Source organism: Lepisma saccharinum, chromosome 20 (genome assembly GCF_977018435.1).
Source record: "Lepisma saccharinum chromosome 20, izLepSacc3.1, whole genome shotgun sequence".
Taxonomy (NCBI): Eukaryota; Metazoa; Arthropoda; class Insecta; order Zygentoma; family Lepismatidae; genus Lepisma; species Lepisma saccharinum.
The window spans coordinates 8,950,891-8,977,386 of NC_139248.1; the positions used below are offsets into that span (position 1 = coordinate 8,950,891).

A 26,496-nucleotide genomic window follows, 5' to 3' on the forward strand; every position below is an offset into this window, starting at 1 on the left:
TTATGAAACATAAATACGCAGAATATGAAACACAGTCAGAAATGAACTCCTTACTAATCCAAAAAGATTCTGGACATTGATAAATTCACGGAGACAAACCAAACGCATCCCTTTAGAAGTAACACGCAATGACATTTCAGCTGTTGGTAATGATAGAGCTGAACTATTCAACCTAACATTTCAAGATAATTTTGTTTCAAATGATGTTATAGATCACCCGCCTATCAAATCTATCTATCTATCTCTTTCTACCATCTGTACAGAACCAGGTGAAGTATTGCATTTCCTTACCTCCCTTTCTTCTCACTGAGCATCTGGTCCAGACAATATTCCTACTATTTTCCTTCAAAAAACAGCTCACTCGCTAGCTACTCTTGCAATGTTATACAATAGGTGCTTCTCTGAAGGCTGCTTTCACACTCAATGGAAGAAAGCAAATATTATTCCTATTTTTAAATCTGGCAATACGAACCATACTACATGTTACAGGCCAATTTCTCTCCTATCCACACTTGCTATTGTCTGTGAAAAAAATTTAAAAAATTGACTTCTGAAATTCACATTCCCTTACATTAACCCAGCACAACAAGGCTTTCTTCCAAATTCTTCATGCCTTACCAATCCGTCTTCTATGCAATCCTATGCCATAAATGCAATTACTAATCGTAATCAGTTGGATGTTGTGTACTTTGATCTGTCCAAAGCTTTTGATTCAGTGGATCACCATTATTTACTGCATAAATTAGCTAACAGATTTAACTTAACTGGAAACACGTTAAAATTAGTGAAAGACTATCTAAGAAATAGACAACAACGCGTTATACTTCCTGGAACTCATTCTAACTGGCTTCCTGTTATATCTGGTGTACCGCAAGAAAGCGTTCTTGGCCCTCTGTCATTTGTATTATATCTGGATGATCTCACAGACCTCTTTAATTCCCCCATCTCAAGCACTCAGGCCCGTAGCCAGGATTTCTTACTAGGGGGGGCAAAGTCAATCCTAGAGGGGGCAAATTTTTAATATATTGTGTTGCATTGGCAGATATAGCAGGGTACAGAGGGGTGCTTGCCCCCCTTCTCCAAAAGTGATAAGTAACAGCATAGACTAGTTAGGTTAGGTTAGGTTACGTTCTAACTATTCTATGGTAACAGGAAAGGGATGATATCTCGAAAATCCAACGAACAAAAAAAGTTCGAGCAACATCAAATAACAATATTTCGATAATGACCTTTCGGACTAACAAAGAATACAAAGATGAAGTTTAACATATATAGGCTAATTGGGATTTTATCTACTTTATATTTACATGTCAATAATGTTAATAGATGATTAATATGTAACTTCGGGCTTCTCTGCAGAACTGATTAAGGAAGTCCTTTATAAATTGTGCTTCATAATGTACTCTAATTTCCAGTATGCAATATTTTTACACACAAAGGAATCTAACGAGAATCCAACACCACCATTATGTTGTGTTATGCAAGAAAAATCGAATTAATTAAATAATAATGGTTACATGTTATCTACACTTCGATGAATTGTGTAAAAATTTGTATAATTTTTTGTAGGCCTACTTGCTAAAACATGGCTCCTATTTGCTTCAAAGGTGAGAGACGTGCATCACTACAGACAATGTTTGCCTACTGGTTACGTTAACCATTTTGCAAAATATTGTGTCATTGAAATACATGTGTTTGACACCCGACAAACAAATAAGAATCCTTTGATTGATCAATGACTTCTTGGATTACAGTGTCATCATTCATATTTCATATGAAGTTTTATAGAGGAAAATGTTGTATCCTCTTTACGTTATGAAAAAATACCTTCCTTAATGACTATGGTACGAAACCAAATGATCTAAGGGGCCTCCTTTGCCTTACCCCATTTCCGAAAAAGCGAGGTCTCTGGGCCACTTAACTTATCGCCACCACTTTTTGAGCAGAAGCGTACAAACCCAAAGTATCAGGGTCTTTTATGCTTCTGCCAGTCACAGAATGGCTTAAGATATATGAACAAAATTAGGAGAACCCACTCCATAGCAGAAGAGTTGACATAATTATTTGTCAAAAAATTAGGTTGTGCATGAGGTACTTTAACAGACAACGTCTGCAACAGACACAATGAAATATTATAAATATAAGAAAATAAATAGAAAATAATTTGAGAGATTTTAAATCGTATTTATTTCACTGCAGCTTTTTTCTACTTGTCATTTTCTATATTCATAGGGTGCCGCCTGATAACATTGAAAATTTTCACAGTGTGTACAGGACATCAAGGAAGGCAACTTTTATCAATGACTAATTACTCGTCTAATTCTTCTTTCGATGTTACAAGCAATCGAAATATGGCATCTTCTGTCCTTAATGTATGCAATCCCATTGTAAGCTTCGCAGTTGCAAATGTAATTTATTTTTACTGCCGTTTAAAATTCTTGAGAGCAATATATATAACATGCTATGGAAACGATATCATGCAAACAGTCAGGGTTAAAACTTAACTTTCCCTTTATAAAATGGATATCATGACACACACCTATGTTGCTTATCATATTTAATGCGTTTGCATAGAGAAATGATTCATAAGATTTGAAATTCACATTTATATTTCATAAGATGCTTAGTGTAACCCGTCTCACACTACAAATTTTATCGCTTTCTAACCGAATGAATAAATGTGGAACACTATCACATTTTCATCATGTTTGATAATAATTTGAGCCAGTAAGCTGTCCTACATCTTCCACTAGCCGACCTCCATGGTGGGATGGTTACATAACACACTACGAAGCCAGGGGTTCCAGGTTAGAGCCAGGGCATGAATGTTCTTTGTGAGCAGAGACGAAACCACAAATCTTTATATGGAGAGGGGTCAAGTACCAGGACAAACATGTCAATTATAATAATAGTAATATAGTGGTGGTAGTGGTAGTAACAATAGTAGCATTAAAAGGACGTTATTATTGTCATAAATCATGCAAAAGGGGGTACAAGTCGATGCTAAAGCATTTGTGTCTGAACAAATAATTTGAAATATTAACTAATAATGGAAAACAAGCACACAAACTGTATTTTTGAAAGACAGAATATGCATGACGAACATTATTCTTTTTGCACATATGACATGTATAACTTTCATGTACAACATATTTTTTACACATATGCAACATGGAGCGACATAAAATAAGAAAATACATATGCAACATGTTAACTCTAAATTGTGTACATATTCAAAGTTTCTTTAATATATATATATATATTATTTAAATACATTACATGATCAATTCATCCGCCAAATTGTCTCTCAAATGTGCGACAACAATCTGAAGTATATATATCTGGCCTTACTTCTCTCTCAGGTAATTTAGAATGCATTACAGAAAATAATCATATTGGGATCGAAGCAAGCAGGAAAATCTTTAGATCCAAATATTTGCAAACTGAAAACAATATTGATTTAATTGGGTGCAAATAATTTCACTGGGCACCATGGGAATCTCTTTAACATTTTTTTTTTCATTTAGATCGTTTTGGCCCAGGGTTGACTCCCGCTGACCCCTAGCTGCGGCTCAGTACTACGGACTATAAGAATAGTAGATATCATGCTTGCGAGCGAAATAAAATGTACTTTTATTTGTATAAAATTTGAGATCGGGGGGGCAATTGCCACTCTGTGCCCCCTGTAAGTGCCCTTAGCCGTCTGGAAGAAAAATGCAAGAAACACTTGAAAACTTATTCCATCTTGAGTATCCATTTGTCCTGTTATTCTTAGATTCTGCTAGTCATGTTTCTTTACTTCTATGTTTGCCTCCCTAGATTGGACTTCCCTCCAAGATTGGGGGGGGGGACAATGCCCCTGCCCCCTTGTGGTTGCAGCACTGTTTGTGAGTCTCTCTTCATCAATTTCACGTCATCACTCATCTCCACGATTAGCTGGATGTGGCAGAAAAGCAATGCTAAGTAACAAAAATCAAATATCCACTCCCTCTCTCTCTTGCTATTACCAAAAGATAGACTTGGGAAACAAAAAATTATGAAATTATGCAGTTCAAACTTCATAGCAACACATTTGAGAAAAAAAAACATCCAAATACATTAGACACTTTTAATACAAGACTACTCAAAGTGTCACAACTGTTCTAGATACTGAAAATTGCGAAATCATTTTCCGAAATCTGAATCTGGAAGGGAATCCCCCCAATCCTGATACGACATTATAAAGAATCCGACACACCTTCGTGTTGCTAGAGTAATACAGAATATAATTGTAAAGATTAGTGAGAATTCCAGGTAGGAATGTGTTCTGTATTTTTCACAGGGGGGCAAAGCATGCTCCAGGGGGGGCAGTTGCCCCCCCTGCCCCCCTCTAGCTACGGGCCTGCAAGCACTTCTAATGTTTTCCGATGTATGCAAGATTATGAGAGAAATAAAATAGACACCAGACATACAAATTCTCCAAAATGACATTAACAGATTCTCTGAATGGTGTAAGCGATGGAAACTGTCCACAAACCCTTCTAAATACTCATACATAACAATTTCATTGAAACAAGACATTCTTGAAGGTAATTTTACACTCACCGACCTCCCTCTAACAAGAGAATCGCAACACCAAGATCTAGTAATCCTCATAGATTCTAAACTAACTTTCGATAATCTCATATCAACCATCACAAAAAAGGCAATGCGTATGCTAGGCTTACTTTACAGATTCACCGAAATCAATAACCCGAAAGCACTTTCCATTTACTTCAAAACATTTGTGTTCCCCATTCTAGAATACTGTTCACCCATCTGGAACATGGCTGCCCCTTCTCATACCTCCAAGATCGATAGTGTTCTCAGTTTTTTCCTCTCCATTGTTCGATACAGACACCTTCCTAAGAGAGATCTGCTTGTAAACTTAAACATAATACTCAAGAATCACGTAGATACGTTGCAGATATGAAATTAGTGCATAAGATCATTAATGAAAACCTAAGATGTAGCATCCCACTCCACGAACTCTCCCTCAGAGTGCCCAGACAAAACACGGAGCAAGGAAACTTTCCACACTGCAACTCTCAGACTCTTACTCATACAACGTTCATTATTCCATAGGCTACCAAATCAATTCAACATCATCTCAAACCAAGTATATATATTCACTTAATATTCGTCTCTTACCACCAACTTGAAAAAAATTGTACATAAGTAATGCATTGTCAAAATAATCTGTTTACCATAGTACTGTCTTGGCTTGTTTATATTTATATTTTATTTTATTTTATCTTGTTTTGTGTGGGTTTTTTAACACTAGTGGACTGATTTACTGTTACTTTCCGGTTTAAAATGGCTTCTGCTGTACTGGAAATTTCAATAAATAAATAAATAAAAGTCCTTTAGTAGTGTCGTACCTGGCCCTGGTATCAATTATACCCAGCCATGAGAGGTTGTCCTGAAATTTGACACTTTACTTTATGCAGCAATTTCAATTAACAATTATATTGTATTTGATACATCCTGAATATAATATTATTTAAGAGTTGAAAGCTCAGGCACTATTATTATGTACCCTACAGTGTATTTTAGTATTTAATCTCAAGGGTACATATTAATTAATGTACAAAGTTCAAAAAATTAGAAAGGCATTTACAAGTAAAATTGTAAGGATCAGGACACTGACTTTGGAAAAAATACCAGATTGCGGCCTCACGAATATTGAGAACTACAGCTTAACTGTATAATCGGATGTGCAACAACAATGTTATTTCACCTGCTGAAATACAGACGCAACTGGTGGCTCTGATTTAGATGAAGGGCTAGTAGGAGAAAAATGGGGCAGTAGAGAAAATTAGATTGATAATTACACATACTTATTAGAAAATGAGGTTTCTAAGAAAGCACACACAAAATTTGAGACATTCACCTAATTCAGAAATACCAGCTGCTGCTGCTAAAATAATGTACATAGCCTGATTACTGCACTCAGTTAGAAATTTAACTTAGAGTGAAATGTTTAGTATTATTTTATAATGTTAGTCTTACATTTATACTATCTCACAATATTTCATTTACTCTTTTAATCCATGACAGAATACACACAATATTGCAACCTCAACATGTTTTGCTGATGGTACTATTATATAATAGACTGTATCACTAATATGAGCCCACACCTTCCAGCATTGAACTGTAATAGGCTAAAGTATCATTTCATTGTATGAACTCACTATATTATATTATTGTACTTCAGTGTATTAGTATGCTGAACACAAATTGACATGTCCGATATCACTGCATGTAAATGTAAACATGTGATTCATAGATTAAATAAATCTAATCTAATCTAATCTTAGTATTTTATCATGCACACACACTTGATTGCTCATAACTAGAACTAGAATTTTTATGACCTAAAAATCATCAAAATATGTAAAATAAAATATGCTCTTATGACCTAAAATTTTACAAAATATGCACTATAATTTGAAAAATATGCCCTTATAACTAGACTGTTTCAAACATCAATATCTAACTTATGCTGAAATATTTTCATATACATACTATTTTTAGTTCACTTTATGAGACCTGATGAGTTGAAATGCACAATTAATACTTTCTGTAAATTTTTAATTAAAAATGAAAAAGATTTTGCTGCAGTCAAAAAAAAAAACCTCGAGTGAACATGAGAGTAAGAACGAATCCAATTGGAAAATGATTGCATATTTCTCGAAAACGCGAAAACATGTTGAATATGATCGAAAATCCATCAAAATATGCTTTATCACGTAGAAATGGCCAAATATGCCATAATATGCCCTTAAAAAGCACCTTAATTCAATTAGTTTCTTCACAATATGAATTTCTATATATTTAGGGAACACGCCTTACAAAAAAAATATGCTAAGTCATAAAAATACTAGCACTACTCGTAACTTACATTTCTCCTGCCTTCCTTAAAACTCTGACAGCATATCCTTCACAAAAGTGAACAATTTGCCTATTATTTCCACCCCAATCATATCTTTTACATTAAAAAATCTTATCACCAAGTGTACTTTTCTAGTAGAGCACTATGCCTAAACATATTTCATGAGATGCCAAACAAATGAATAATCATCATTAGGGAAAGGATTTTAATGAAGCAAAATTATGGTCGGGAAGGGGAAAAAAGGTTCTGAAAATGTTTTCAAAAGAGGTACAAGAAAAGGTGCTGATAAAATGCATTTATTCAATGCTCTCTTTTTCTGTATATAATGTGCGTGGACAGCATAGAGAACTGTGGTTCTGCCGAATAGGTTTTGTTTTAGTTTTTCTCTCGCAGGTCTTGTTACATTATCTTCGGGACTATTGGGGCTGCAATACCATTCCATAGCGCTTGTTCTGTTCTACAAAATGAGACTATATGATTTTATGTAGCTGCTCAAGAAGAGTGAAACATGAAAGAAAAATAAGGAAAAAGGTTAGGAAGCATCAAAGAAGAGGTAAAAAGGGAATAAATGTGCAAATCTCATGAAAAGGTGCAACAAAGTGTGTTCATTTTTACATGATTTCATGTCCTAAAATACATATCTCAAATGATCGGTATGAAAAGAGTTATATTTTTGGATATGTGCTGCACCTTAAAATCCTTTCCATAATCATCATGAATAGCAGATTTATGAGCAGTTAAAAGATGTAAAATAGGCACAAACACACATATATATATTAGGTGCATCCAGAAAGAAAGTTTCCCTGGGGTCGTGCACAATAAGGAAACATTATTTCTTTCAATGATCTATTGCCACAGATACAGCACTTGTCCAGTTACTTGTCAACATAATTCCTGCTGGAATTCAGGCACTTGTCAAAGCGTGGGACCAACTTCTGGATACCTGCGTCGTAGAAGTCCGCTGCCTGGGTGCCGAACAACTGTGTGACAGCCGTCTGAACCTATTCGTTGCTGTGAAAATGTTGACCGGACAGGAACTTTTTCAGGTGCAAGAACAGGTGGTAATCACTGGGAGCGAGATCTGGACTGTATGATGGATGATCGAACACCTCCCAACTGAACCTGTCCAGAAGGGCTGCAGTGCACCTAGCCATATGCGGCTTCGCATTGTCGTGCAGCAAGATCACCCCAGCACTGAGCTTACTGCGTCGCTTATTCTTAATGGCTCATCGCAATGTCCCCAGTGTTTCACAGTAATGGTTAGCGTTCACAGTCTCACCTCTGGGCAAGAACTCGATGAGCAGAATGCCTTGTCTGTCACAGAACACCGTGCACATTACTTTTCACGCTGACACAGTCTGTTTGAATTTCGTCCTGCATGGAGATCCACTGTGACACCAATGCATGGACTGCTGCTTGCTTTCTGGGGTGCTGTACACAACCCATGTTTCATCCCCTGTGATGATCCGGTTGAGAAAATCGTCATCATCATGGTAACGCTGCAGAAATGTCAACAGCATGCCCATGCATTTTCCTTTGTGTTCAGGCGTCAGATGTTTCGGCACCGACCGGACACACAATTTCCGGAATAAGAGGCGTTTGGTAACAATGTCATGCAACAACAACAGAGAAATCTACGGGAAATGGCTGCTGAGTTGCGTGATCGTGACATGACAATCCTCCAATATGCGCTGCTGCACCTGCTCCACAAGCTTGTCCACAACGGGCGATGCCACCCACTGTGCTTATCGCCATGCACATTTTACCGGCCATCAGTAAATGTCCTGCACCAACGATGCACCATCTGTTTGCTCATGATGTCTGGCCCATACACCTGGCACAGCTGACGATGAATTTCGATCGGCTGTATGTTTTGTGCACTCAAGAACTTGATCACTGAATGAACCTCGCACGCGGCGGGAGATGGAATAAGAGCCGCCATGTTTCATCGCTGCCGCAATGCTACTGAGGACTTTCAGGAGGCATCTTCTAGGATATTCACTAGCCAGGGCATGTGCCTCTCACGCATGCGCAAAACCGGTTTCAATATGCATGGCCTGTCACCTGTGGGCTGAGTGGGAAACTTACTTTCTGGATGCGCCTAATATATACATGCATGCACCACAATCATTAAATAGGCACTTAAGATCAAAAGGCACCAAAACAGGCAGTGAACATGAACCTTTTATTAATCTTCTTAGTTGCATACTTATGTTATTTCACCTCTAATTATGATTGTTGCAATTAGCCAAAAGTATCAGTAACATGACACATAATAAGAAAAACAGAATACAAAAACTTGAAGTCAATGCAATTTTTATAGTGTCCATAAATGCCTTTTATTGATATTGCTTGCACACATTGCTTTCCTTGCTATTTTGGCTGTTAATACAGTACATCGCAAATGGTAACCATTGTCCGAATGCTCTGCTAGGTTACCGGAATTTTTGGGGGAGGGAATTTTAAATCTTCGGAGGGGGGGGGGTCTGGGCCGCCCCCTCAATTCATCACGGCCTAACTTCAATGTCAATCAACGGTCTTGTGCAAATAGTGTTTGAGTCTCACCAAAATCGATAGGCACAAAAAGTAATTCTTTGCAAAAAATACACAAATGGAATTTTTATTCAGGGTGTTTCAAACATCACTATATGTAGCATACATAGCAGTTATGTGGTTACACATTCAATATGATCCCCGTTGTTGTGAATGCACATGTCAATATGTTTGACCCACTCAGCTTGCACTGCGTACAGTGTCTTGACAGAGATCTAAGAACATGCTTCAAGATTGCAGCATTGCAAGTGTCCAACATCTCTAATCTTCTCCTGATACACAATCACCTTCAAGTGACCCTACAGATAAAGATCCAGCAGTGTCAAGTTTGGGAAGTATGGCGACCATTCCAGGGAAGCCAATCCAGCAATTGTGGAACTCGACGTCTGGCTATATATGTATGTATGGTGAATTTTCAATCATCCTGTATATATGTGCAAGAAGATAATTCAACCATGTTTGTGCTATCCCAAGGAACCAAACGTGGTTGGCCCAACGCAAAACATAAAGTTGGCCAATGGCAATTTTGGCCATGGGTCCAATGTAAGGCCAACGTGTGGTTTTCACGTTTGGCCAATGTATGGTTTTACTACGTTGGCCCAACATATGGTTTTACTACATTGCCCCAACGTATTGTTTTACGTTGGCACAACATACTGAAAACTGAAGAATGGATAGGTTTGTTTTCTGATATATACATAATTTATTGTGATGCCAAATATAAACAATAGTTCAAGTTATTTATGAAAATAAAAAAAAAATACACAGCACTTTCTCAGTCACATGGTATCATTGTTTTCAAGTGGTAGCACAAAAACCTTCTAGAGTTTACTAAGTTTTCCACCTTTCATGAAATTTAGTTTGCACATAACATTGCTTAACCACCTTCACAATAATACCTGTAAGAGTGTTCTTGTTCTACTACAGCAAAAGAGACAGACAGTAAGCAATTCCCAACACATTTCATCCATGGCGGCTGCCAAAGACTGGTGAGTGACTGCAAGTTAAAAATAACTTCTACTTTCATTAAAAATATATTATATTTCCAGTATGTGCTGTGACTGAAATATTAAAAGAGAAACACTGTTACATGTCACTGAAAGTGGTCTTAACATTAAAAAGTTGTGTTTAAAACTGATTTTGACTCAAGTTTTCATGGTTGGGCAAATGTTGGCAACGACCGTTGGCCCAACGTAAGACCAACGTCAATTTGCCAACCAACGAAAAGCCAACCTTTCCCATGTAAAAACTGACGTTGGCCCAACGGTGGTGGTTATTTGGTATGATTTAAAATATGATAGATTTGCTTTCTGCAAACACTTACATTTTTCACCTGCTGTTCCAACTGCACACTTATCCATTGCATTGATTACAAATTCAAAGTATCCTGATAGACTTTCATCTGGCGAAAAATTGACAATGAATGTTCCGGCTGGCTCCTGGATAAATGGATCCTTGAAATTTTGTAATGAATCACCATATGCTTTCAAGCTACCTTCTTTAATGTCAAATGTCACTAAATCATTCGCATCTTCATCTTTTGCCTGAAACAATGAATATACGTATATTACATTAAGATTTGGCACACACTAGAGATGTGAAAAATGCAGGTTCAACCAGGACTCAAACCCGGATCTCTGGCATTGCGTGCCATTGCTCTACCACTGAGCTATCAAGCCGGTGTAGCTTCTCGTTGCTGTAACACTGATAGAGACGATTAGACACAGGTAAAACAGAAGCAGCAAAAATCAGGCGAAGCCAAGCAAGCTCGGTAGCTCATTGGTAGAGTAAGATTCTGTATCGATTCACATTAAGATTTCAAATTTAAAGAACAGATGGGGGCCTCACATTCAAATTTCATCCAGGACCTCAGAATATGTTGATATGCTAGTGAAAATCAGAAACAAGTCACCCACTTGTGAAAGTACTTGAATCAATTTGACAATTGGATTTATAAAGGTTGAAACTATTCAAGCTAAGGAAGAAATAACATTTAAGTGCAACTGCACTTTCTATTTGCAGTTGCCCATAACATTAAGTATCCAATTCCTGTTTTCTGTTGTAAAAATTTGGAAGAAATGAATATGAATGAAAACGAATCAGCAAATCCGAATTGGAAACCTAAAAAATTATAAAAATGCAATAAAAATGTACCGAAAAATGACAACCCATACTCCCTACTCAAATTTAAAAAATGCAAAAACACAATTTTCTGGATATAACAAGCCCCCCCCCCTACCCAAAAGATCACTTTTTATCAATTACCACCACGCTTGTAATTAAACAAATAAAAAATGTACTTACGTCAACCTCAAGTACTACAGCACTTTGTTTATCCTTTACATCCACTCCGCCCAAGTAGAAGTCTTCCGTAAACATTGGTGGTTCATCATTCACATCTATAACCTGTAAAGAAAGTGTGTACATATAACTATTAAATCTAAGTTGGCAAAACAGCCACAAATATTTATTACGTAGTTTGGTTGTTTGTACACCCAACAGCGAAAGAAACAGTAGGCGAATTGACCACCACCATTTTCATTCAGTTTGTATTACACGATGTGATGACAATGAATTGAAATAATCATGTCAATTAGCAAACAACAACATAGTTTCATTCCTTAAAACAACACAGGATGTAGAATTAAAAAGTAATGAAACTAGTGGTGGACAATTTGCCTACCATTATCTTTGGCGTTGACTGTACAAGCGATTTCTAGATACATAAAGGTACAATCAAATGAAAATTGGTCAGCAACCAAAAAGTTTCATTGAAAATGTAATACCTCAAAAGTAATCTCCTTAACTTCTAACACATTTATCTCATTATCTTGGAAACAAAACAGTCAGTTCCATTCTTGTTGACCCATAACCTTATCCATTCGCTTTCTCACTTTGTTGCTAGGCATCTCAGCTTAAGAAAAAGGACAAACAATGGTTTGCTTTGTTAAAAGGCATTGATTGTGTGATATATGGCTTCAATTTAACAGGCTTAAAAGTTTACATAAGTTGGCCAGATTTTTAAAACAAACGGGACATGTATCATATTTTTTTGAAGGAAACACAGGACAGCAAAATGTACACATTTTAATATAAAACTGTTTCCTCATAAATATTTATATTTGAAAACTAAGTAAATATATAAATAAAAATAATAAAATAAGGCCTACCTACTGACTGCCAACCTCACTCCCACCTGCCTAGGTTGATAATCGAACCAGTTACCGGGTAACGTGTGATCAACACAACAAACCCCCAGTCATTGTAGTTTTTCATGACCAGGTTACACTACTCATTCATAGCTCCCCAATTTCCTCACGGTGGTGGGTGGCCATCAGTCCCATACATAGGCCAAAATCTCAGGAGAAAAGTTGTCTCGCTTTCCCCCAGGAGCCAAAGCATGACGCCTTAGACCACACGGCCACAGTGCGGGACAAATAAATAAATACTGTTTAAATAGCTTACATAATGCACTGCATGCCAACCAATCTGTACTTTAAAACTGAAGTCATTCGTTGATATTTTGCTGATGAGCGGAACTTCTTCATTGCATCCTTCTTTTCAAATAACATTTTCATGAAAGTTTACGCATGTGTTATTAAGTTCACTTTATTAATCAACATAACTTTCAAAGTTTGAACTGAAAGACAGTATTCTATCACGACCGCACCTGCATTGAATTCCTTTCAATGGAAGGATATATATGAGGGACAGTTGGAAAAAAGTTTCCCCGTGTCTGTATTCCAGAAAGCATGGGGATTTTGGGTTGGTAATATGTTGTGGTTATACGGGCAGCATTCTTTTTTTGTTGTGTGTCACTCGACCGTGTCCTTGAAAGAGGCACCATCATAATGCTGTGTTGAAGACAGGAAGAGTTGACAAGTGTGTGCCTGGTGGGCATGGAGAACAGAGGAGGGTTGCAATCGTGGACAAAGGATGAAGTGTGAGCTGTTGTTCACTATGAATGGGCAAGTGTGACTTCCAGTACGGAAATTCAAACTAGCTGGTGGATTTGGACATCAGGCATCCTCCTCCTGAACAACAATGTGATACCCCACACAGTGGCACCAACAGTCAACCACCCACCCTACAGTCCTAACCTTGCACCCTGTGACTTTCACATGTTCCCTGTACAGTGGGAGGGAAGAGTTTCACCACAACAGCAGAAGTGGAGGTTTCGTAGGACACGCAGTATAATGAACACGGTTTCTTGAAACTTGTGAAGAGGTACGACACAGGGGTGCCCACAAGGGGAAGGGGATTATGGTGCAATTTGCACCATCAAGACTTTTTGGGGGGATTTTTTCCCCTTCAAATAATATAAAACAACATTTATATCTTTTTCCAAAATACGAGGGTTGGGGAGTAAGTCATGGCAACCCAGTAATAATTCGACAATCGAAGGATGTATTAAAAATTTGTTATATACAACTGAAAAAGTATCCATTATGGATATTTTGTTGGTAGGAATCATGAAAGAAAACCCAAGCAACCCTGCGATATACACATGTATTAATGTACAAGTTACAAAAATCTGTCTGACCCTGTGACATACTCATGTACACATGTTACAAAAACTTGCCTGATTATGACAAATCTTTGTAACATGTGCACATGTGTATGTCACAGTTTCAGACAGGATTTTGTAACTTGTACATTAATACATGTGTATGTCACAGGGTTCCTGCCAACAATATACAGGGAGGTTATTGCAGCATGCCACCGCAACAGCGTCGGCCGCTTACCGGCCTTGTCATGCATCAGGTGTTGGCAAATTGCGTAACAGATAGCCCGTTACACAAACCGCTTGTTTTGTAATGTTTCCACTTTTCACAATTATAGTTACAATTACAACTTAAATAAGCACGTACCTTGTCGTAAGGATGCTGGAAAAGGTGTCCTCTAAAATACAAATATTTCTGGCACTTTATTTTTGACATGTAATCTTTCTTAGACACCGCGAGAGCGCCGGCCGCTTACCGGCCTTGTCATGCATCAGGTGCCGCCAAATTGCGTAACAGATAGTCCGTAACAGAAACCGCTTGTTTTGTAATGTTTCCACTTTTCACAATTACAGTTACAATTACAACCTTATTTCAGACATCTAATCTTTCTTAGACATCTCTACTTTATCCTCGGTTGACAGAAAGGGAAGACAGCATCGCGGCGCATAAAGCAAACCGAAAGTGTAAAATTATATTTAAAACTAATAATAATGATGATCACTAACCTTCTGTGTTATAAATGATGTTGAAAATGACCTCCTTCAACACCAATACATTTCCGGCATCTGCGTATGAAATTCCTCTGAACATCCATAAGCTCCTCAGGTGTGATTCTGGCAATTTCTCTTCTTATATTATCTTTTAAATCCTCTATTGTACGCGGGTTATTCTGATACACTTTGTTTTTTAATGTTCCCCATAAATAATAATCACAAGGAGTAAGATCGGGGCTACGAGAGGGCCACAACTCAGTACTGATAATTCTGTCCTCAAAAATCTCGGCAATAAAATTAAGTGATTCATAAGCAGTGTGAGCAGTAGCAGAGTCCTGCTGAAAAAATGACTGCTGGCATTCAATGTCCGTTAATTGTTCAAAAAAAGGTTGTAGTATGTCTCTTCGATACCTTTCACCATTGATAGTACCTTCATAAAAAATAGGCCCTATTATTCTGTGCGCATTCAAACCACACCACACACCAATTTTTGCAGGATGGAGCGGAACTTCATGCACAAGGTCAGGTTTTTCTGCGCTCCAATAGCGATTGTTTTGTGAAATAACTCGGCCATTCAATTCGAACCAAGCTTCGTCTGAAAATATGATTAATTCTGGATTTACTCTGCCAGCAACAATATTATCCAGCATCCAGTTACAGAATCGAACTCTAGTCGCGTGATCGCGCGGTTGCAATTCATGAACCACTGTAATTTTGTAGGGTTTTAATCTAAGTAATTTAGTGGCATTTCGTGCTGAGGATTTTGAAATGCCTGTTTCCTGAGCAAGCCGACGGAGGGATTTTTTTGGAGTATGTTCAAGTCGTTCACCAATTTCGTCTAGCTTTTCTTCCGTAAGAACACGTCGTCTGGAAACACGTTTCTTAGGTTCAAGAGATCCTGTCTCTCGTAATCTTTTAATGAGGTTGTAAACAGTATGTCTGTCCGGAACAGGATTGCCAGGAAATTTTCTTGCGAATCGCCTGACTACTTTTCTGCAAGAGTTCGTTTTCACGTAAGTATCGTACATAAAAACTCTTTGTTCAAGACTATATTTGTTTGGCGGCATAACTAATAACTCAATAACACAGTATAAACAACACGAGTACTGATAAACGCAAACCGAAGTGAACACGTCTAAACAACTGGTAGCCGACAGCTGTCGCATTCGCGTAGTATCGAGAGGCTTCTCGCGGCTTACCACTACTCCGATAAGCCGCTGACGCTCTTGCGACATCTGAGGAATTTCGCTTCTAGCGTCGGCTCTATAGACACTGGATGGACCAAATTTTGAGGGAAGCACAACAAAAGACTACTCTATGAGGATATGTAATGCTCCTGCCGCAACTTTGAAAAAAAAAAAATATGGAAATTACGACGTTCAGAAATTTTGCGTAATTACGGGGAAAATAGAACTTTGGGATTTGGCCCCCGTTTCCATCTGGACTCACAATTGTCGGAATTTACATAAAATGTTGCTTTTTGTTCATTCTTACATTTAGAATTTAAATTTCTTAAAAAGATGCAGTTGTTGAGCAGTTATAGCCTTTTATATTCAGTTTATCCCATAGTAGCAAAAGGGGAAAAGTGCTTATTTCAAATGGCGCTCTCAGAAAGAAAAACGCACACAGTGTATGATCGCTACTTTACTTCAAAAATATTCACACGTTAAAATTAAGTGACACTGTTAAATAATTCGTTTATCTGCGCTTTCGTTTTGCATAATAATGTATACGTAACCTCCCCCCTCGAAAATCTTGGGCACGCCACTGACTCTAGTGTTCAAAAGGATTAATCTTGTGTTATCTGCAAAATAAGAGTCACGGTTTTGTTTATTCGAAGGCAAGACAAGAATGAAAAATTGAATCCTTTATGTTGGATGAGTCATTGCTGTCAGAAGCGATATGGGCAGAAATAAAGTGCCAGAAATATTTGTATTTTAGAGGACACCTTTTCCAGCATCCTTGCGGCAAGGTACGTGCTTATTTAAGTTGTAATTGTAACTATAATTGTGAAAAGTGGAAACATTACAAAACAAGCGGTTTGTGTAACGGGCTATCTGTTACGCAATTTGCCGGCACCTGATGCATGACAAGGCCGGTAAGCGGCCGACGCTGTTGCGGTGGCATGCTGCAATAACCTCCCTGTATATATATAATGGACACTCTTTCAGTTGTATATAGCAAATTATTAATACATCCTTCGATTGTTGAATTATTATATTGAATCCATTAGATGAAGAAAAGAAAGTGTTTAAGGGTAATATCGAAGGGGGAGGGAGAAATATCAAGCTCTTCCATATTAGGCCTTAATTGGCACGTGGGTTCTAGGGGGGATTCTCAATTAAACATGGGGGGGGGGAGTATCCAACTCTAGGTCTTAAATTATGGCGGTATTTTAGTTAGAGGGGGATTGATCATTAAATTTTCGAATACCCCTCATACTTACAATTTTGAATTGCTGAATGTAAAGGAACAAAGGTCAGGAATGTTCGAAGATGTTAATCTATTAAAGCAGTCCACGTTACCTAAGTGTGTTTTCAAAGCAGACTGGCCAATGGTTTCTTCTTACCAGTGGGCAGAGCAACGAAAATCGGCACACCAATAGTTTCTGCTCCCACATAACTGCAGACCTTTAACATAACTCTGCAGTCAGATTTGAATGACTGTTACTATGCCATAGTTTATAGTAATAGTGGAGAAGGTGCATTATTGCAATAATTCTATGCCAATAAGTCATCACCAAAAAGGGACATCTGGCATCTCGTTTTAAAAAATCAGGACAGACTCAAAAAAAGGCACTGTTCTGGCTAATACGGGACATCTGGTAGCCTCAGGTTTACACAGTGTCATTTGAATGCATGGGTAAGATTACCGACATAATACAATGATTGTCTCAGAGTTGTAGTCTTCTAGAACTGATTTCTACAACAAGTTCAGCAGGATCCTATCACAAGTGAGAAGTGACATGTACACAGCAGTGGCAAATACTGAAAATTTCACCTGGTTTACCACATAAATTATTATTTATTATATATATTTATTACACACCTACCTATCTAGATATAATTAGAAATAAAACACCCGTGCAGACATGCAAGTAAACAGAAACAGAAGTGACAACTTCAAATTTTTCAACAATTCTGATATTCTTTTAAAAAAATCCCTTTTCACCGACAATTGGACCTGGATTTCCTTTCAAGGGAAATTTCCCTTCATGTAGCAACATTGTCTCTGCCAAGCATGGCACAGAAAGCAAGAAGGAACAAGCAGTGTTCTCCCGCCAAAGCTGTTTGCAATGCTGGAACTTACTATGTAGGCATAAATCTTTAAATCGGCACTCTCCCTCCCTACAAACAATCGGAGATGATACCTGGTCGTCAGAAGGGTGCAATGGAGAACGAGCAGATTTTTCAACTGTGAACATTTTTATAAAAAAATATAAATAAAATACATTGTTCCCAAGGGCGTACCCAATATTTCTGTATAACTTTTGTTCATAAAAACATAAATGTATTGTACACAGGGAACAAAATTCACTTGGTGTGTATATCAGCAAAACCTGTTTGAATGCATGTTATTCAAGGGCCAGTGAACAATTGATTGGTATTTATGGTAACTTTTGTAATTATTATAATAAATATATACGTAACTGCACCCATGTAAATAAAAACAAAAAAAAACATGAAAAATGAGTGAGTTTTAGTGAATGATAAAATATGTGTGTGACATTCATGCAAAAATTGGTTATTGTTTTTTATTAGTGATGGTAATATTTGTAATTATTATAGTTAATAAATAATAACTTAAAGAAACAACAAAGGAAGTGGTGATTCAGTAACAAAATGGTTTCTTGAAATTTAGTGATAAAAAAATGTGGGCCTGTCAGCCACCCCAACCCTTCTGGGTAAGTAAGCTTCTTCTATGGCATGGGTAAGCTAGGGTTAAGGTCTTTAAATAATTTACTTGAACTCTCGTTTACAAACTAGTTTTAATAGTTTGTATAATTATAATGAGCAGTTACCCATATATTAAAACTACATTTATAAAACAATATAAAAAGAAGTTTGTTTACTGGCAGTAAATGCGGTAACATGGAGAATACGCCGCTGGTCATAACATGTTCCTAAAGGTTTCAAATAATTTAACATGACTATCTGCGACCCGTCTCACATCATGGCTGGTCTAAGACGTCATTCTTTCCACTCTGGCTACCAGACACACACAGCTTTGAATTTCCTGGGGAAGCGTAACAACTTTTCCTCTGAGATTTTGGTCTGTGTAGGGGACCGGTGGCCACCGACCGCCCTGAGGAAATTGGAGAGCTACGAATCAGTAGCGTAACCCGATCATGGAAACCTACAACAACAACTGGGGGGTTGTTGTGCTAACCACACATCACCCTGTAACTGGTTAGATGATCTCCCACCTCAGCATATGGAAGATCTAGTTATATATATTATCCTAGTTATATACACACACACCGGGTTTTCGTAAATGATTGTTGGGGTTTCCTCATTGTTGTAATCGATCTGGCTGAATGACATGGTGAACACAAATGCACGATATTGTTGAGAAGCTCAACAAGTTTTGTTCCCTATTTGTTTAATAGACCTCTGTTTCCCAATTCTGCCGCTAGGCGGCAGTTTTCTAAAGATGGTGGATATTACTAGTGAGAAGGCATTTTGTGTCCTTGAATATCACGCAACGGGGTCCGTTACAGTTGTGCAACGACATTTTCGTGCGCGACAATTCAATTAGAAGGTGGTATTCACAGTTCAAAGAAAAAGGTTACATTTGCCAAGGCAAAAGCAGTGGTCCACCATCAGTGTCGGAACATGATGTGAAGCGATTTCGTGAAACCTATCTACGGAGCACGAAGAAATCCTGCTGGATCCAAGAAACATGTTCCGAAGACAACATTATGGAGTGTTCTACGAAAATATTTTATCATGGCCGCCTCGTTTCCCTGACCTTTCTCCTTGTGATTTTTTTCTCTGGGGATATGTAAAAGATACCGTTTACTATCCTCCATTACCCACTAACATTGAGGAACTGAAAACACGCATAACGAATTCATCAACAGTGTTACATGCGATATGCTATCCCGAGTTTGGCAGGAAATGGACTATCACTTAGATATCTGCAGGATATTGCGAGGCGAGCACATGGAACATTTGTGACTTTGTCACAAAAACTTGGTGAGTTTTCTAAAATTTTGCAAAAAATTGCATGTATCTATCTTTATTAGGTAAAATACAGTGCTTGTTTGTAACCCCAACAACCATTTACGAAAACCCTGTATATAGATCCTAGTTATTAGAATGCTTTTGGTTTGATCTTCATGTGCTATATGTGAGGCCGGCAGTCCGTATATAGGCCCTGGCCCTTATGGGCTGGTGCGCCACAGGTTATTGTTATTTTTTTATCTCTGACCCATCAGTAAGTACTTGGTTTTTGATTGATTCATTGATTGTTTTCCTTTGCTTTACTTCGCTTTTCTGCCACTTTATTTGCGAAGATGGGGATGAGTGATGATATGATGAAATTGATGAATGGACACTAACAAACATCCATGCCAGGCCAGGATTCGAACCCAGGGCCCCTGACATTCTAGTGCGATGTGCTAGCCACTCCACCACGGGGGCCGGCTAGTAAGCATTTGGAAATGTAAAAACTGGAAGAAAAGCCAACACTTACTTCAACCATGACTGCTAATATTGATGAATGTGTGGCTTCAGGCATATCATTTTCATTCCAATTTGAGGTGCGGATGGTGACATTGAAAAGACTGAGTGTCTCAAAGTCAAGTTCCTGTGCTAACACCATTTGGGGTTCTTCTGGGTTTGGTATTTTAAAGTATTCTTTATTGTCGCCTGAAAAAGATGGTATTTGTGCCTGTAATCCGTTTTTGTTTTAAAAAACAAGAGAATATTCAAACAATTAAGTAACCAAGTGAGACAGCAAGTAAGCAAGGAAAAGAAAAAAAGGCAGCAACAAAGCAAATAACAGCTTGAACAATTACATAAAGTTAAACTTCCAGTGTTAAAATATGAATAATTACTTAAATCTCCAAAGTTATTAGTAGGGCTCGGATAGTTATGCACTAAAAAATGCAAAATATCCATGCAAATACGCACTAAAAAAGTGTAAAATATGCATTTAAATATGCACTTCAAAAACCTGTTTAATTTATAAATGCTGTATACTTCAAACTATGAAAGATTACATGCCAGGCAATGGATATTCATTATTCTGAATGCTCATTCGCTACACAGATTTGTTTCAATTAATATGGTTCTGCGTTGAAACACAATACACTACAGATCAAGATCATGATTGCATTTGATAACAACATGTCTCAAATTTTCGAACTTGAAACTCGTGTTTTCAGCTAGAATAGTCTTATATTCAGAGAAACACGTTTCACTTTGCAAGATACAAGTGGACTGTATTTTAGGGCAACAAAGTCAGACACATCAAGTTCCAGATCATCGACACGTTGTCCATTTGTGATAAGAAACTTATACACAGCGTTGCCAGCTTAGTCCATTGTTGAGGTGAGAATGACGTACTTACCACATTTCATACAATCCAGGAAAAAGGAAAGAAGAAAGACAGAAAAGATAAAGAAAAGAGAAGCGAGGAGATAAAAATACAGTATATGCTCGGTGTTGGTTGTGGGTACAAAAATATGCACAACAAACTTATTTTCATACAAATATGCAACCGGCATTGAAATATGCATTTTTAGTTAAAAATCCTTAAATATGCATTTGCATATGCAATATGCAAAATGCATAATTATCCGAGCCCTAGTTATAAGAATGCTTTTGGTTTGCTCTTCCTGTGCTATACCTTAAATTGAGTAAATGTCAAACAATCAGTAATACTGAAAAACAAACAAATACGTTTCACAGTCAAAACATTCTGTATATATGGTAGAGGAAAGAGAAAATACAGGGTGTACACAAATTATTGGTCAATTTAGTTAGACCATATTTTTACCAATATAGAACAGAAATACAGGGTGTTTACCAAAGTAATAAAGCCACAATTCTTGACCTTTTTTTCTTGTTTTTCTTAACCTTTACTTATACGACCCCTACTCAGGTAAAGTTGGAAATTAGCAATTAAAAAAAAAATATTTATATAAAGTAAAACCCATACAAAAAGGCCAGTTAAGATGAAAACTGAAGCAGTATTTAACAAGAGAATTAGACTTGTTTCATATATTAATGTATCCTGGACTGCATTTTACAGACTAGCAAGGGTCTGGTGTCTAGACTCTCAGCCGGTATAATCTGATGTGGGGCTCATGTTGTCGTCCCAACATATTTGATATATTTGAGATTATCACTTCACTCATCTAATCTTACCACCAATCGTCCTCATCTTCGCAATTAGCCAAATGGGCAGAAAAGTGAAGTAAAAACTAAATAAATCATTCTGATAGCAAAAATTCTTGACCACAAGTATAATTTCTTCACTTTTTATACTTCTTGACTTACTTGTCCATTTCTATACTTTTAATAAAACATAAAAATGCTGACCAGGGCAAAATTAATTGTATAAAAATATACACTAAAAACATTTATTGTGAACTTCATCTGAAGAAGACCCTGTTAGAGGGAGGGAACGTTACGTTTTTAGTGTACATTTCTATACAATACATTTTGCCTTGATCAGCATGTTAATGTTTTATTAACATGGAAACAAGGCAAAACAGTGTTACCATTCTTTACTTTTTCTTAGGTATCAGCCGATATAGGCATATCAGTGTATCGGTTTATCGGTAAAATTACCGATTATTTTACCGATCTGATATATTGATAAATATCTGATAATTTAGTGCAAAATTCTGCCATTTTGTTGTAATTTTTATGGATAATCGCCATGCCCTACTTTCTAAAAAAGTAAATGTCTAAATATGCAACTTCTTTTCCTCTGCAGTCACCTCGAAACACACATTTTTTAAGGAGGTCAATGAACCTTTCAGGTTCTTCAAGAACCATTTCTAATTTTATATTGGATCGGTAGAATATCGGTATCGGTAAATTTTATATCGGTACTTTATCGGTATCGGCCCATCCCTACTCTTTCTTGACCCTGTAACATTACCACCATTTGAAAAAAGGTATATTTGCAGTTTCACACAGCCCTTAAATGCATTCGATGTGCACCAAACATGTGGCACGACAGATGTCCATGCCATACTTGCCAGGTCGCCAGTGATCACAGACAACATCTGCACATGCTCACCCCCAGTCATCATATTTCTTCCTGTGGGGTTTCATCAAAGACAATGTTTACCTTCCTTCACTTCCACAGACACTGACAGAATTGCAAAGGCGCATCAATACTCCGATCGGAAACATCACACAACAGACGAGAAGGTTTGTCAAGGATGATATTATCATCTGGACCAACTGTCGCACGACATGTTGAGTGCACATAAAATGTATTTAAGGCTTGTGTGAAATTGCAAATATACTGTATTTCTGTTCAACATTGGTGAAAATATGGTCTTACAAAATCAACCAATAATTTGTGCGCACCCTCTATTCACAAACTATCACTATCACTGTTCTTGTTCCCTGTATATTATTATATTTACAAACTAAAGTAATAGCAGGAAAGAAGAAAATAATGTTACTGGTAGCTATACATTTTATATCCATGTACGTTAGGGTGCACTATCAAAATTTCTCTTCTGAGTTATGACAAAATTAGGGCTGATCTGATACCAACGCCAGTGTATTGATGGGAAAGTATTCCTTTGGATTTATTCACTGATATTTTGAACTTGAGTATTTTGCAGGTTCCACGAAAATGCCATACGTAGAGTGGCCATACGCAAGGGTGCCCACACGGAGGGGCCAGGGGGGCACTGGAAAGAGTTAATGTAATTCGAATGGTGAAATTTTAGTGATATTTTACAACAGGCCATAAGTTAGAGCAACTATTATTATTATTATTATTATTATAAATAGTGTTACATTTAAGCTTACAATCTATTTCACACTGATTGTCTAACTAAAAAAAGGTTTTTTGTTTTACACGAATTAATATGTTAAGTATTCAGTTATGCAAATTGTATATAAATATACAGAATATGGAAATGGCAAATGTATATAATTAATAAAAACATAAGGAAGGAAGTAAGTAAGTAAAGTTTAAACAGTTTTTCAAGTAGCGGATGTGAAGGAAGCATTTTATAATAATTTTAAATTATTATTCATATTATTATTATTTTACAGTACCCTTCGGCTCATAAAAACATGTAGATTAAGTGGTCTCTTAGTCAGATTGATATCTGCGCTTGTGAAAAAGTACAAAAAGACAAAAGAACTGTTCATCCACAAAGTGATAGATGAAAGGAAGCAAGGCGATTCCACTTTCTATCTAAATAGTATACTCTAGTCTCAACTTGCATACAACGCTAAAATATTTTCAATTCAGTTTGAATTTTATGATTTGTAAAGTAACAATAATATCTAATAACAATAATAACAGTAATAATAGCAATAATAATAATAATAATAAATGAAGTTTCTATGACTGCCACCCCTGAGAAAAATCCTGCAGGCACCCTTGGCCATACATCACGTTTTGACTGGGACAGTCCAGTTTCGGAGGTGTCTTCTGGTCGTCCCATCCATATTATTAAAAAGCCACTATTTGTCCCGTTTTATAAAAGTCTAGGAGCTATCTTGAAAACTAAGTCTAAATTTGGAAGAGATTTCATGATAAAAAGATGTATTCATGTTGAGTGGAATAAACAACGCGGTTGATAATATAAGATGTAAACGAGTTACTAAAGATATATCCGCGAAACTTACTTGTAAATGTTCTATTAATTTCCGTGGCCTGTGCCACCATCCACTTGGGAACTCTATGCTTCACTGCTAGGTTTACTTCCAGTTCCTGTTGTTGTTTCCTCGACTACCGCTAGGGGTGCTGGTGTAGCCATTTCGACTGCAGCTCAAACCCATCACACGCAGCAGACGAAATGGCTACACCAGCACCCCTAGCGGTAGTTGAGGAAACAACAACAGGAACCAGAAGTCAACCTAGCAGTGAAGCATCGAGTTCCCAAGTGGATGGTGGCAGAGGCCACCGAAATTAATAGAACATTTACAAGTAAGTTTCGCAGATATATCTTTAGTAACTAGTTTACATCTTATAAAGATGTATTGTTTTATGTGTGTCCCATTTTATCTAGAGCAGTGAATAAGCATGCAGTTTCTTCACAGAATTGCAACAAGAATTTAAAGTTCCTGTATCATGACACAAACTCAAAAGAAAAAACTAAGAGTTGTGTGTCTGATGTGTGGCATAAGGTTTTCGGGAATATTTATGAACAGTTGGTGAAGAATAAAGCTTCTCTCTAGAAGATAGGTTCTTCTGCTAAATACTTCTAGCATTACTCAACTTCAACATCAAAGATTGATCAGAAAAGCCGAGAAACGCTACGTAAGTCTTAGATTATAATAATACCTTTCGAAATGGGAGATCATATCTCATTCAATGTTTATGGTGTGTCATTTATGTGATCAATGTTTTAATAAATAATAATATGTTAATACTAACATAATTTTATAATTAGGCTTAACAGATTTTCTAGGAAAGGGGGGGGGGTGTAAACTGTTCTGTTTGGGATGTCCCGTTTTGCAGTCAAAATATCATGGTCACTCCAGCCATACGACACTTTCACGGAGAAAATATCCTTAACATCATGAAACAGTAGTGTGTGAAAAAAAATTGATGTGGTGATTACATGTTAGCTGTTTTAATATTCCGATGTAATTCTTGAATGCTTTAAATGAAAACTCTCTTAAATTGACGCATACAATTACAGCAAAATACTTGCACATCAAGCAATATTTAGAACAACTTTCAATTGTGACAATTTTCAAGCATTGGTGCCAGTTCAAAGTGATACTGACTCAGACGTAGACAAAATATTTCACAATGTTACCAAAATATTTAATATGAGAGTAAAAGAAATATCAACTTACCAACAAGATAATAGTATATACTCATGCTGTTAATGTCGTTATCAATTGCAGTACAAAATGATATTACAGTGTCGTTCATTTTTCCTTCTGTAATGAAAAATATGTGTGTGTGTGCAAACACATTAATGAGCCATTGTACATTGCAAGGTACGCTTTAATAAAAGTGGCGTTAAAAAAATGATTAATTTCTTGTTGACATTCTTGAACGAAAACAAAAGGAAAATTCCTAGTACTTCCTAGTGATGGCTATAGTTTGTTAGAATTAGTAATTAAGTACTTGCTGCTCAGTGTCAATAACTAAGAAACGAACGCACGCCCCATTTTTGATGCCTTTCGTTAACCTCCTCAGTTTATGGTACTTGCGTCCCATCTGTACTCTTTGCTTCACGATAGTGATTGACATTTGCGAATATAATTGTGGTTGTTCGAACATGTGTTTTACTGTGCCAACATCAATGACATAAGCCTTGTGCAAGGAAGAAGAAAACATTAACTACCCTTTGTGATTTTCGTGTTCTTTGCTGAAAATCTTAATCGTTTCTGAACATTCTGCATTGAGGTGTTTTATGACGCAACCAGGAATATAAGTACTCTATGTGATCAGAAGTATCCGGATGCCCACCTGAAAATAAAGTACAAGGTTGGGCAACCCTCCATCGGGAACACTGGCAGTCAATACAGTGTTGGCCCACCCTTAGCCTTGATGACAGTGTTCACTCTCACAGGCATACTTTCAATCAGGTGCTGGAAGGTTTCCTGAGGAATGGCAGCCCATTCCTCGCAGAGCGCCA

The 26,496-nt window shown here is 37.1% G+C and overlaps 1 protein-coding gene across 1 annotated transcript in view; it reads right to left on the reverse strand.

Annotated features, from left to right (window-relative positions):
- The window catches only part of LOC146003703 (cadherin-AgCad1-like), a 161,658-nt gene that overhangs the window by 29,284 nt on the left and 105,878 nt on the right, over window positions 1-26,496 (reverse strand). Inside the window, exons 21-24 of the mRNA XM_083142086.1 lie at window positions 25,706-25,792; window positions 20,385-20,560; window positions 11,774-11,875; window positions 10,794-11,013 (exon numbers count right to left, since the gene is read on the reverse strand). Coding sequence (XP_082998212.1) covers window positions 10,794-11,013; window positions 11,774-11,875; window positions 20,385-20,560; window positions 25,706-25,792 — 585 coding nt within the window. The remainder of the gene's footprint in view (window positions 1-10,793; window positions 11,014-11,773; window positions 11,876-20,384; window positions 20,561-25,705; window positions 25,793-26,496) is intronic.